Consider the following 14,947-nt stretch of genomic DNA (forward strand, 5'->3'; position numbering starts at 1 on the left):
TATAAATGTTTGGTTATGCCTTTCGGTTTGACTAATGCACCAAGCAATTTTATGAGATTAATGAACCATGTTTTGAGAGAATTCATGAATGAGGTAATTAAAAAAATGTTGTTTTCAAATGGGGGGGGGGGGGGGGGACAAGAAGAAGCTTTCAATGCTCTTAAGCAAAAGTTAACCAATGCCCCCATACTTGCTTTGTCAAATTTTTCAAAATCTTTTGAAATTGAATGTGATGCTTCAAATGTTGGTATTGGGGCTGTATTGTTACAAGAAGGTCATCCAATTGCTTATTTTAGTGAAAAATTAAGTGGACCTACCCTTAACTATTCTACTTATGATAAGGAGTTGTATGTCTTAGTGAGAGTGTTGAAAACGTGGCAACACTATCTTTATCCCAAGGAGTTTGTGATCCATAGTGACCATGAGTCCCTAAAATACTTAAAAGGACAAGGAAAGCTAAACAAAAGACATGCCAAATGAGTGGAATTTCTTGAGCAATTTCCTTATGTTATTAAAAATAAAAAGGGAAAAGAAAATATTGTTGCAGATGCCTTGCCAAGGAGGCACTTTTTGCTTTCTATGCTTGTAACAAAAATGATTGGATTTGATTGCTTGAAAGAAATGTATGAAGGAGATGACACCTTTGGTGAAATCTTCAAAAATTATGAAAAGTTTTCTAAAGATGGTTTTTATAGATATGAGGGCTACCTTTTCAAAGAAAATAAATTATGTGTGCCCAAGTGTTCTACTAGAAACTTGCTTATGTGTGAAGCCCATGAAGGTGGGTTGATGGGGCATTTTGGGGTCCAAAAGACCTTAGATACATTGAAAGAACATTTTTATTGGCCTAATATGAAGAAAGATGTGCAGAAATTTTGTGAGCATTGTATTGTTTGCAAAAAGGCCAAGTCAAAGGTAATGCCTCATGGTTTGTATACCCCTTTGCCAATTCCGAATTCTCCAAGGATTGATTTATGAATGGACTTTGTTTTAGGGCTGCCTAGAACAAGTAATGGTAAGGATTCCATATTTTTTGTTGTTGATAGGTTTTCTAAAATGGCTCATTTTATCCCTTGTAGGAAATTTGATGATGCTAATCATGTGGTGGATTTGTTCTTAAAAGAAGTGGTGAAACTCCATGGATTACCAAGAAGCATTGTTAGTGATAGGGACTCCAAGTTCCTAATGTAGAAGCAAATCTTCATGATGAATCAAAGGTGATTCAAAGGTGTTTTGATGATAACAATGATGATAACAAAAGATGATGACAAAGGTGATGACAAAAAGCTCAAAGATCAATCAAAGAACAACTCAAGTGAATCAAAGATCAATCAAAGAACAACTCAAGTGAATCAAGAACAATTCAAGAGTTCAAGATAAGAATCAAGTAGAATTCAAGACTCAAGAAGAAAGTTTTAGAGTCAAGAATCAAGATTCAAGGTTCAAGATCTCAAGAATCAAGATCAAGATTCAAGACTCAAGATTCAAGAATCAAGAGAAGGCTTAATCAAGATAAGTATGAAATTTTTTTCTCAAAAATTGAGTAGCACATGATTTTTCTCAAAACATGTTTGCCAAAGAGTTTTTTACTCTCTGGTAATCGATTACCAGATTGTTGTAATCGATTACCAGTAGCAAAATTGTTTTGAAAAAGTTTTCAAATTGAATTTACAATGTTCCAATTAATTTCAAAAAGTTGTAATCGATTACAATGTTTTGGTAATCAATTACCAGTGCCTTTGAACGTTGAAATTAAAATTAAAATGTGAAGAGTCACATCCTTTCACATAAAAGCCTTGTGTAATCGATTACCAGTGACTGTTTCTGAATAAATCAAAAGATGTAACTCTTCAAAAGGTTTTAGACTTTTTCAAATTGGTTTTAAGTTTTTCTAAAAGTTATAACTCTTCTAAATGGTCCTCTTGGCCAGACATGAAGAGTCTATAAATGCAAGGCTTTGATTTGCTTTTCTATACACTTTTACACTTATTCAATCAATCCTTTACAAGCCTTGAATCTCTTAGAACTTATTCTTCTTCTTTGTACCAAAAGCTTTCTAAAGTTTTCTGGTTTTCTAAACCTTGAAAACTTGTGCTATTCATCTTTTCATTCTCTTCTCCCTTTGCCAAAAAGAATTCGCCAGGGACTAACCGCCTGAATTCTTTTTGTGTCTCTCTTCTCCCTTTTCCCAAAGAACAAAGGACTAACCGCCTGAATTCTTTTGTGTCTCCTGTAGAAGCAAAGCTTCATGGTGAATCAAAGGTGATTCAAAGGTGTTTTGATGATAACAATGATGATAACAAATGATGATGACAAAGGTGATGACAAAAAGCTCAAAGATCAATCAAAGAACAACTCAAGTGAATCAAGAACATTTCAAGAGTTCAAGATAAGAATCAAGAAGAATTCAAGACTCAAGAAGAAAGTTTAGAGTCAAGAATCAAGATTCAAGGTTCAAGATCTCAAGAATCAAGATCAAGATTCAAGACTCAAGATTCAAGAATCAAGATAAGGCTTATTCAAGATAAGTATGAAAAGTTTTTCTCAAAAATTGAGTAGCACATGATTTTTCTCAAAACATGTTTACCAAAGAGTTTTTACTCTCTAGTAATCGATTACCAGATTGTTGTAATCGATTACCAGTAGCAAAATTGTTTTGAAAAAGTTTTCAAATTGAATTTACAACGTTCCAATTAATTTCAAAAAGCTGTAATCGATTACAATGTTTTGGTAATCGATTACCAGTGGCTTTGAATGTTGAAATTCAAATTCAAATGTGAAGAGTCACATCCTTTCACATAAAAGCTTTGTGTAATCGATTACACTTATTTGGTAATCGATTACCAGTGTCTGTTTCTAAATAAATCAAAAGATGTAACTCTTCAAATAGTTTTTGACTTTTTTAAATTGGTTTTTAAGTTTTTCTAAAAGTCATAACTCTTCTAATGGTTGTCTTGGCCAGACATGAAGAGTCTATAAAAGCAAGACTTTGATTTGCTTTTCAAGACACTTTTTACACTTATTCATACAATCCTTTACAAGCCTTGAATCTCTTTGGACTTCTTCTTCTTCTTTGTACCAAAAGCTTTCTGAAGTTTTCTGGTTTTTCAAACCTTGAAAACTTGTGCTATTCATCTTTTCATTCTCTTCTCCCTTTGCCAAAAAGAATTCATCAAAGACTAACCGCCTGAATTCTTTTTGTGTCTCTCTTCTCCCTTTTCCAAAAGAACAAAGGACTAACCACCTGAATTCTTTTGTGTCTCCCTTCTCCCTTGTCAAAGAATTCAAAACGACACAGTCTAAGAATTCTTTTGATTCTTCCCTTTCCCTAATACAAAAGTGTTCAAGTGACTACCCGCCTGAGAATTCTTTTGTATCCCCATTTACATAGTATCAAAGGTTTAGCAGCGTGAGATCTTTGTCTTAACACATTGGAGGGTACATCCTTTGTGGTACAAGTAGAGGGTACATCTACTTGTGTTTGACTGAGAACAAGAGAGGGTACATCTCTTGTGGATCAGTTCTAGTGGAGGGTACATCCACTAGGTTCAAAGAGAACAAAGGAGGGCACATCCCTTGTGGATCTTTGCTTGTAAAAGGATTTTTACAAGGTTGAAAGAAATCTCAAGGACTACAGGTCGCTTAGGGACTGGATGTAGGCACGGGTTGTTGCCGAACCAGTATAAAAACTCTTGTGTGTTTGTCTCCTTCTTCCCTACTCTTTTACTTTCCGCTGTACATTTAATTTCCACTTTTACTTTCTGTTAAGTTTCTCTTCTACTCCTTATTCTGTTAACAACATAGTAAAAGCCTTAGAAGAGTAATTTTTTAATTAGTAAAGGTTTAGGAATAATTAATTCAACCCTCCATCTTAATTATTCTGAGGCCACTCGATCTAACAGCTAAGCCATTTTTTGAGGACCTTATGGGGAAAGTTGGGTACTAAGTTACTATTTTCTACTAGTCACCCTCAAACGGATGGACAAACGGGGGTCGTGAATAGGACTTTGGGTACCTTGCTAAGGACCGTTTTGAAAAAGAAATTTAAAAATTGGGAAGTTTGCTTACCTCAAATTGAATTTGCTTATAATAGGGATGTGTGTTCAATTTCCGATATGGTTCCTTTTTCCCCAATTTTTAACAAATATATTCAAGGGAAATGAAATACCGGAAAACGCATCGGGTCGTCAAGTATTTAAAATTAAAACGGAGTAATCTGAGTATCGAACTTAGGGAACTTGCTTATTAGACAGAGTTCTATTAAGAAGAATGCATTGTTGGAACAAACTTTGATAATTCATGGTTAAAAACAGAAATAAACTAATTCTATGGTAAAAACAGTAAATGCAAGTAAGTAAAAGTTGACAACAATAGGTAAAAAGCATTTGGTATTTCTAACAAATGAGTTGATGCATATGAGGATATTTCTCTAATCAATCATGTTCTTGTGTTCTATGTTGTAGCCTAAAGTACTAAACCTCGATCCCTCATAAGCTTAGACTAATTTAACCTAAGCTTCGTCCACAGATCCCTCTTGTAAGACTAGGCTTAACTTAAACAACATTATCATCACAACATATTCAGAAAACCAAAACCCCACAATCCATCCCTGGTAATGTAGTTATTTAGTCCTGCTTCTATCAAGTTCTAAGGCAACAGTAGATTTCCCAATGCTAAAGTCACCTAATAGTACACACAAATGGGTGATCAGACCAAGAGCATGCAATAATTAAGCATTGAAAGAAGCATTGAACACACAAAACATAATTAATTATATATTAAAGATAATTACATCAATTGTTCCTTAGAAATCCCCAACTAGGGTGTTTAGTCATCCATACATAGAAACCCTAACAAATGAGATAGAGAGTACAGAATAATTGTTGCTTACACAAGAAGGAGGATCTCCTCCTCTTCTTGGCACCTCACAATCACTCTAACACTCACTAATCTCTCTAAAAATGTAGAACCCTAGGCTTCTCTACACAGCTGCTCCTCTTTGCTGCCTCCAAAGCACTATTCTCAAAGTCTGTGCAAAAATATACAGCTTTGGTCTCTCAAAATTGTCACCTTAATTCTGACAATTCAGGCTTAAATAGGCTCTGAAATTGCGACATCGCGCTTAGTGCGAGTAAGTGGATTTGGGCTTGGCACCAATTGTGCGCTAAGCCTGGCTAAAGACAAACATCTCACTTAGCAAGCTGATCTCGCGCTTAGCGCGCGACCTTGATTCTTGTGCTGTTCCAGATTCCCTTGTCATGCAAAGCGCATTGAAGCTATGCTTAGCAGTGGATGCGCGCTGAGCCCATAGGGTTCGCTTAGCATGACTGCTCCTTTTAGCACTTCAAGATTTTAGCCTCTTTTGACTTGAAATTATGCAAATTTTATCATTAAATCACATGGGAGATACTCTAAAGACAGTTATTCAAACAAAACAAGATTTATATACAAATTCCTACAAAATAACTATAAATTAGGGAATTATACAAGTTTTAGAAAATGTTTTCTATACAAAAGTTAGTCGTATAAGACGACTAACAAACTCTCCCAAATTTACAGATTTGCTTGTCCTCAAGCAAAGAAAGGACAAATCACTTGTCCTCAAGTGACAAAATATAGTGGTTAATCAAAGTGGTGTTTGTTTCATAGAAAAATTTAATCATATGAAATGAATATCATGGAATGCTTCAATCAATGTAACTTCACAAAACATGTAGCTTTTCAAAGATAGGAACATATGTACTAGAGTCACAACTGAAATAAGCTAGTAAGAATGGCAAACATCAAGGAAGGATCATCAACCAAAGCCTCATAGTCATTATTTCACTCAAGCACAAGTGTTTAGGCTCATATGTACTAGGGCTAGCTTAGCGCACCTTTGGGCCGCTCAGTGCAATTCCCCTCGGTTGGAATTGGGTGTAGCACAGCTTTGGGCCGCTCAGCGCAATTCCCCTCGGTTGGAATTGCACTTAGTGCACCATTATCGCTTAGCGGGAGACCAAAAGTTATTATTTTCAAGATCTCAACGGTCAGACTGTAGAAACATATCATATGGATATCCAGACAAAATTTGAAGACGATCCAATGGTTAGCGAATCCGGTATTGCGATTTCATTGAACTAGGTTTTGGCAAAATCTAAAATCTCATACTTTCAACTTAGCTCAACAAAACTCCACATAATTCAACATCCATATCAAGAAATTCACACATGAATAGTTCAAGGCATACTTCAACTCATTCAAGTCTATCATATAGTCAAACAACACAATAAATATAATTAAACATCGATTTATAACTTATAATATTTCAAGGTGTTACAAAAAACAACCATATAGGGTTTAACTTAACAAAACTCATTTCAAGAAATTGCATATAAGGAATTACCTAACTGAGAAACTATGAACTATGAGGGTTCCTATTCTTGTTCTTGTTCCTAAAATGTTGAAACTGCAGTGTTGGTGTTAGTGTTGAATGCTGAAGTCGGACTCCAACCACTAGTAGAAAATATAGAATTAACATCAGAAGATTAACATCGGTTTTTTAAAAAACCGATGATAACAAAAGCGCGGTGGCATTTTTGTAAATAAGTCGAGTTCGTTAACATCGGTTTTGTCAAAACCGATGTTAACTACCTGATGTTAACATCGGTTATTTAAATAACCGATGTTAATGTTGGGTATTTAACATCGGTTTTTTTAAACCTGATGTTAACTACCTGCGGTTAACATCGGTTTTTGGAAAATCGATGTTAACTACCTTAGGTCAACATCGGTTATTTTTAAAAAATTGATGTTGTGTTGTTGATAAATTAAAAACCTGAATTACTTCATCCTCCCGCGCGCTAAAACCCTATCTTACTTTCTCCTTTCTCCTTTCGCCTGAGCACTGACTGCCGCAAATTGCTCGTGACTGCAACCACATTGTTGTCAGCTACGACTGCCACTGAAACCCTATCGTCACTACAACCACATTATTGTCATCTACAACTGGTCGTGACTCTTCTTTCTCAGTCCCATTCTGAGTTGCCTGTGGCTGCCACTCGAGGTCAGCTTTATGTCTTCATTTTTTTCATTGCATTTAGACTCTGTTTTCTTTGCTTTTTATAAGGACATTGTTGTCATTGAACTTTTTTTTGGTTGGCGTACGGGTCTCTGTTACCTTGTTGATCGGAAGTAGTTTGACCTATTTGTTCTTTTGCTTTGCTCGTTTCACATTTTTTGTTCTTTTGAATCTATTTGAAAATTATTTGCAGTTGGTCTACTATCCTGGGGTGTCGTAGATTCAGTTGCTTTTTCATTCAATGTTTTGATAATGGGGTAGGGGCTGGTGGTTATATATGTGAGTTGTTTTCCTAACCATAAGATTTATTTGATAGTGGGAAAGGGAATGTAATGGTGGAGATGCGGGCAGAAGGGTTTTAGAGGTGTTAGGCACAATGGATGGTTTTGGGGATTTTGATGAGTTAGGAGAACACAAAGGGCTTTGTGTACTTTGGGTCAGAAAACAAAAGCTTTGGTGAAGTAACCCGGCTTCTGGTGTGGCAGGTATTGGTTTTGCTGACAAATAGTGCAGTTGCGAACAAAAGCTTTAGTGTCAAAGTACATGCTTGACCAATAGAAGGAGGTGCCAAGCCTAACCAAATTTGGTTGAGGTTTAAAGTGTCCTGTCGTTGGGGAGGAGTGGTGAAGATTGGAAATCTGAGGCACAAAGAGTCAATTCTGTAAGTACAATAAGCCTTTTGAGACTCTGAAAGTTATTTGCATGCTTTCATCAATTTCAACTTTTCTAATCAGTTATTTGCATTCACAAGGTCTTGCGTTTATATTTGTAGGTTATGTTTCGTTCCACTTTGTAATCTGAGCCACTGTTGGATTATCTGCCAAAGGACTTGCAACATACTTCTCTTGTACAACAAGTGTTGAACCAATTGGCTGAAGGTATGTCTCTATTATAGGGTCTGGATTCCCAAATATCATACTTATGACCATGAACAAGAGCTTCTACAAGCCCAAATATGATAGTTGTTGGTTTTTTGTATGTGAAATTTTGTAACAGAAAAAAAAAGAACACTTAAAGCCCATAGTTTAGTTCAGTACCTGCATTAATTGACTGTGCAAACAAGACTATAATGACAATGCCTCATAATACAATATAATACCTTATGTTGGAGTTTACTATTTCCTTAATGACATGTGAAATTTAAGTATTAGTTAACAAATGTTTTGGTGTTTTGGGTACTGAATAATTTATTTTTAAGTTTTTCATTGATTTTGTTCATGAATCGTACGATATTCATTGGTGTTTTGGGTACTGAATGATGTTGATATCCATTTTTGAGAAGTTGCCACTTGCCATTTGATTCTCTTATCCTACTTGGTGGTGGTGCATTTATTTTTATTTCCAAAAATAAGGTTCAGAATAACATGATTTTGAAAGCAAAAATTTGGGCCAAAAGGGAACCTTAACCATTTTGATTTGATATAGTCTTATTACAAAGGCCACTCCTTGTATACTTAAATTCACATATAGTGCCAAGTAGTACTAGGTTCTGCTTTTACAATAAATAGCATTTAGGTTTGAAAATAATATGTAGGACAAGAAAGTAACTTAAGAACTAAGAGGCACATCAAACTTTGTCTACCTATTTACAAAAGGGACAGTTAGAAATGGGAGTATAAGTTATCCATTTATTGGAATAAAGTAAAAAAGAAAATCTAGTCTAGGAATCTGAACACATGAACCATAAAAATTTAGTGGTCCATGTAGAGTTAAGAGAGGAGGAAGGATACATCATAATACAATCAAACAAGTTAAAATTGTCTCCTATTTAAGCTTTAAACCTTGAGAAAGCCAATGTGGCCCCTTTCTCTCTTGATCAAATGTCACACTTGAGCTGCTCATAGGGGTGGTAGGGTCACTGAAATCTCCCACCCTGTAGGATTGGAAAGAGACAGAAGAATTTAGGTCCTTAGTTTTCCTATTGGGTGAGTCTGAGCACCCTAATGGAAGCAGATAAGGTTTCTTACTACTACTATTCTTGCTATTATTAACTTGGCTTCCTCCTCCTATGCTTAGAGTCAAATCCACTTCCATGTCTTCATCATAACCATCATCATTGTTGCTGCTTATTTTGCATCTCTCTAGTGTAGTGTAGGAGGTAAGTCCTGCCTCATGTTCATCATAGCCGCCATAAAAAATGTCTCTCTCAGCAGGCCTTTCTAGGTCAAAACCCCTTTGCCTTTTTATGGTCTCTCCAGAATAGCTTCCACTCCTTTCCTTTGAGCATAAGTCCTCTCTCAAACTTTGGACATAAAGAGAAAATATCAAACAATAATATTACACATCCCAAAAGTGATAACCTATGTTTAGACTGAATTCAGATAGACACTCCAGTGTTGGGGTCAGATATATAATAAACAGAAAATTTCTACGCCAAAACGATGATATATAAAAACTATTCATATGTCTTCACTAACTAATAATAAGATTTTTCTGAGGTTGCAATTTGTTCTTGCAAAAAAATGGACTGAAACCCTACGTAAGTTCTGTCTTCATCAAAGACATATTGTAGGTAATTTACGTAGCAGGGGATTTCATTCACTGCTTCTAAGGATGGGGTGGTCTAATATGAAGCAATCAAGAAATTTTCATGCGTTGCCAAAAAGGGGATTCAAACTGATTCACGTTGCAAACAATTATGACCAAAGGATCTAGTGGATTTCACCATCTTTTAGTTACAAGAATAGAACCATCAACCATAGAATTGACTTCAATACCCAAGAAGTAATCTAGCTTCCAAAGTTGTTTAAGAGAAATCAAAATGAAACTTGGTTGTAAACTGTTGGACTAAGGTTGCAGAACTAGCAATTATTATGATGTCATCAACATACACAAAAACATAAATGATATGAGAATCATCTTTGAAGATAAAGAGAGATGAATCACATTTGCTTGCAAAGAAGCCAAGATGCAAAAGAATGGTTTTAAGTCTATCAAACCATTATCTTGGTGCTTTCTTAAGCCCATATAATTCTCTGTTTAACTTAAAAACTAGTGAAGTATTATGGTTTTCAAAACCTAGAGGAAACCAACACAGTTAACATAATTAAAATGAACAACATTAAGAAAAGTTTAGGTGCAAATGTATAGATATAAATAAATTTGAGTGAGTATGACAAAGGTTTTGTAAAGAAGTTTGTGGTTGTTGGTTACCTCAAAAAATCCCCAGTTCTGACAAGCATGTTGAATTTGGTCCAACATAGTCTTTCTCTCCTCACCATTGATATTCTCCAAGTTGATCACAGGGAAGTTCTCCATCTGTCACTCTTTGAAATTCTCTTGTTCCTCCGAGTAAAACTATGTTAGATTTAGTTTGTCTGTGCAGATAGGGAAACAATGTGTGTGCTATTTATAGAAATTTAAGTGTACAGTACAGTTGATAAATAGTAGTATTCCAAATCGTGTTTGACTAGTTATAAGGCATATGAATCATGAAATTTGCGTCATTGCATCGTGTTCTTAGAACTTAGAAGCTTAAGCTTGATCCATCATACATTTGTTAACTATATCAGGTATTTAAAGCCTACACAAATGTTGAGTTGCAATGAATTTGTAATTGCAAGTTGAGAGACAGACTAGGTAAGAGCGAGTTAGTGATATACAAATGCTAATATATCAATTATGATCAATAATTCGTCTTTAGTCCTTTAAAAGTGAAAATACTATAATATAGTAGATGTATCTTGTTGTCCCTTAAATTTATACAAATGACACATATTCTAATTGTCTTATTCTTGTTGGTTTCTAAACTTTATTTACGTTTGTGGTTGCATTCAGAGAGGAATTCTATAAGCTGTACTTGCCGAATTTGGGTGACATCAAGGAAAGGGTAAGATTTAAACTAGGATTGCCTATTTTGAGCATTATTTAACTTTTTTATGCACTTTAAGTATATTCCCTATTTAATTCCACTTTAAGTTGGCACCAAGTAAACTGTGATTGCTTGCAACTGCTGATATTAGGGTGTCTAACATGAGATAAGCTTGTAATTAGTCTGACAAAAGTGTCCACATTTCCATCATCATTGATTATGTGCTTCATTGCAACATTCAGATTCTTTGTCATGGTACCCTTATAGACCTTACCTAAAATTGAAATCCATTAATAAGAATTCGTTATACATACAGATTCAATCAAGCTTGGAGAATTTAAATAAATAAGTGGATGTCTTCAATTGGTTAGGCAAGGCAAAGAACCAAGATTTTAAGTTTTAACTCTAGGAACACTTATCCAATTCCATGTTATGCAAGTGTGATCCTGTATCTGCATGGACAGTAAAATCAACCTCCACATATAGCTGACTAGTGGCTATAGTCTCGACAGACTTCCCATTGAAATCATTTAATCTGACAGCTTTTGTAGCCAAAACTGGAAATTCCCTAGCATGACAAATAGTTTGCAACCTTTGTCCTTCTACAATGCAAAAATTTCCCCATAGAGTTAACTCAACACTTCGGCCAGACATGTCTTTCAACTGGAGAGTTCTCTTCTGAACTTCAGTGCCATTTTTTCTCATGATTGATGTTGTAGGCCTAATAGAAGTCACCACACCAATCACATCCACAATGCTGTTGTTTTCCAAACTTTCAATTTCACTAATGGGCCGATAATTAAATGTCTGTGATGTAATTAAGTCATTATCATCAAGGAATGGTTGTATAATTGATGCCACATCAAGGGTCAGCTCTTGATCATTGCGAAGGTGATTAAAATTCTTCTGAGCTGGCTTTATGCTTCCCCTGGAAATTAGATATACCTTACCAGCTTGAATAACATTGTAGAACTGATCAGCCACAGCATTGAAGCAAGTTGCCCCAATTTCTCCACCATCAGAATCCACAACATCAAAAGAAAACACCTACCAACATAATAGAGCTCGACATTCTTGGCCTATAGAGTTTTACTACTAAAAGGCTAACATAAGGTAAAAGGTAATCAAAACTAGGCCAAAGTATATCGTAGGCCTATCTATCATTGGATATTAATGGTTGACAAGGCCAAAAGATATAACTAGCAATGCAAAGATCTTGATGCCAAAATTGTTATGCAACAACTCTCCTTAGGAACCATCAGAACCCTATCGTCGTGTGGTAAATTAGTTTTAAGTAGAAGTGTCATACAGAAACATTCAAGCGGTAGAGCCAATGTTTTAAATATGAAATTCTCCATACCAAACATCTTTGGGATATTACAATAAATCCATATATGTATTTCCAGAATTAGGTGATAAAAACTTAGAGGAGTTCAAATTTTGACAAACCTGGAGGATCCAATGTGCACAACTCAAGAACCAAAAACTCCAAGAGCAAAAACATAGTGTGTTGTGAATGGTTCAACTTTGTTTAGAAAGACTAACAGGCAAAGTTGAATGATAATTGTATTTATGAAGAGTGAAGACTAACTAGCAAAAGAATATGTAATAACCACATCATAATCACCATTTAAAAGATTCAAGAGATAATAAAGAAAAAGGTAAAAGGAAGAAATGTATATCTTTGAGACCTTACTGTTCTTCATGACCCGCAGCTAAGGGAGAACAAAAATAGCTTCAAGATAAACACAAAATCAAACATTAAAATATCTGTTTTTGAACAGCTTCAATAAAGATTTCAAAAACAAAAATTTGAACTAAGCACGCCTCCAAAATCACTGTCCTCATAATCATACATTAAAATATCTATTTTTGAACAGGTAATCAAGCCAAACAAGCTTGCAGGAATGACAGAGCACACAATCAAACAATGCCCTTCCCTTCTTCTTTTCTAGAAAACTGTACGATCAATCAACAATAACAATCATAAACTAAACTTTAGTTTCAGGATTTGAGGTGTAGTTTCTATGCAAGAAAAGATAAATACAGTTAATAATAACCATACAGATAATAAACTTAATAATTTTATAAATTTAAGAAGTTCCAAAACTGTTTTTAACACAATCGTACCCTAAAAGTTTGCAGAATAAATTACATTTTCCACCAATTGCAGTTTTGTTGTTAAAAAAAAAGTTTCTTATATAAGAGTTGATTAGGCATTGGATAATTGACCACATAGTATATTGCAAGGTTGTCCTTATCATCTATATAACTAGATTTCAATTTGAAACGTATCACTTGGACTATGGTTAATTTTTTTCAGGTTATCATATACTACTTTTAATTCGCATTGTTGTTGAAGCTCTTTAGGGTTATAACAACTCCAGGTACGTACGTAGGAACTAGTATGTATATACTGGTGTTTGATTTAAAATGTTATATACTGGTGTTTGCTTTAAAATGTTATATACTGGTGTTTGATTTAAAATGTTGCATACTGGTGTTTGATTTAAAATATTATATGCAACACCTTTAAAAGGACTACACCAAATATAATGTTATGATTTGAAAGGGTACCTGAGATTTCGATGATTTATTTTTATCAGCAACAATAATATATATATATATATATAGATAATTGAGTACTAGAGGTACTGAAGTAAAAATGTTTTGTTGCCCAAGCTAATGGTTCCAGATTAGACTAAATGGAGTCTATTAGGAACCACAACTAAGCCACACCATATTAGTGACAGAATCTGCTAATCAAAAGTTCTATTCTTAACTAGTACACTATCCCTTCTCTAAGGTTACTAGACCATTGGTTAAAATGCAAAGAGAAATCCTTCTCCAAATGCCTCAGCCATGTCCACAACAAGAAAGCTGCCTCATCGATCAATTTGTTGTTGTCAAATGTTTCGATGATGATTGTTGGACTGCCTTCTTATATCCCTTAACAACTCCATGATGACTGGCAAGGTCTGCAACAATGCTGTCCAACGACCATAGAACAAAGGAACCAAGTGCTTCATATACTAAAATTGTGTTTGTACGTAAACTAGAATGCATTCAGAACTTCCAACATTAAAGATTGCAACCTTAATTAGTCACTACTTGCCATTGCGGATCTTCAATAGTCTCTCAATCTATTTAGGGTTTTGTAGCAGCAACAACAACATTCTGGTATATTGTCAGTATTTTGAGGGTCCAAGACCATTCCCAAGACCAATCTCTTACTATAAGGGAAAATCTAGTCTTCTCTTCCAATCTATTTAGTAGCCTATCTCTGTCACATTCTGTTAGAAAGTTAACTAACAATGACTAAATAACTATAACTCTTACAACGAGCAGAATTAGCCCATTAGGGTTACCTATTAGAATTGATTTGATAGGATATGACTTTTTTGTAAACCATATCAATTCAGAGATTGTAGCAGCTGTTTCTCTCTCTGGGAATCTCTCTATGCCAGCAATTGAAATTGCTCATGAGCATGGATGGAAGTGTTTATAGTTGGAGTGTGATTGAATCCTTGTTAACTTAGCTTTTGAGAATCTGAGTGTTATCCGTTGGTAGTTGCATAATACATGGCATAATTGTAGTGTCCTCCAAAGAAGGTCAATTCATGTTGCTGCGAATTGATTACAATGCTTGTTCTGGCCTCATTGGTTTAGTAACTATTCAATATAGGAGTGCATCGTGTGGCTGATGATGTTTAGAATATGATGATCCTTTGGTACCCTCAAATGACCCCCCACACACGCAGATACACACACAGCCACACCCACACATAGAGACACACACACACACAAATACACAAACACACACACACACACACAGACAAACACACACACACACACATAGAGACATAGACACACACACATAGACAAACACACACACACACAGAGTCACACACACACACATACACACATACACACACACACACACACACATAAAGAGACAGACACACACACACACACAGATACACAAGCACACACACACACACAGACAAACACACATACACACACAGAGACACAGACACACACACACATAAACAAACACACACACACACACACACACA

The 14,947-nt window shown here is 35.2% G+C and overlaps 1 protein-coding gene across 1 annotated transcript; it reads right to left on the bottom strand.

Annotated features, from left to right (window-relative positions):
- Positions 1-8,824: 8,824 nt before the first annotated feature.
- On the bottom strand, positions 8,825-9,313 carry LOC114416084 (the record flags this gene model as incomplete). The annotated part of the gene is made up of 1 exon (XM_028380963.1): positions 8,825-9,313. A coding segment is annotated over one exon (489 nt), but the record flags the coding sequence as incomplete, so codon positions are not given.
- Between the last annotated feature and the right edge of the window lie 5,634 nt (positions 9,314-14,947).

This window comes from Glycine soja, chromosome 6 (assembly GCF_004193775.1).
Source record: "Glycine soja cultivar W05 chromosome 6, ASM419377v2, whole genome shotgun sequence".
Classification (NCBI taxonomy): Eukaryota; Viridiplantae; Streptophyta; class Magnoliopsida; order Fabales; family Fabaceae; genus Glycine; species Glycine soja.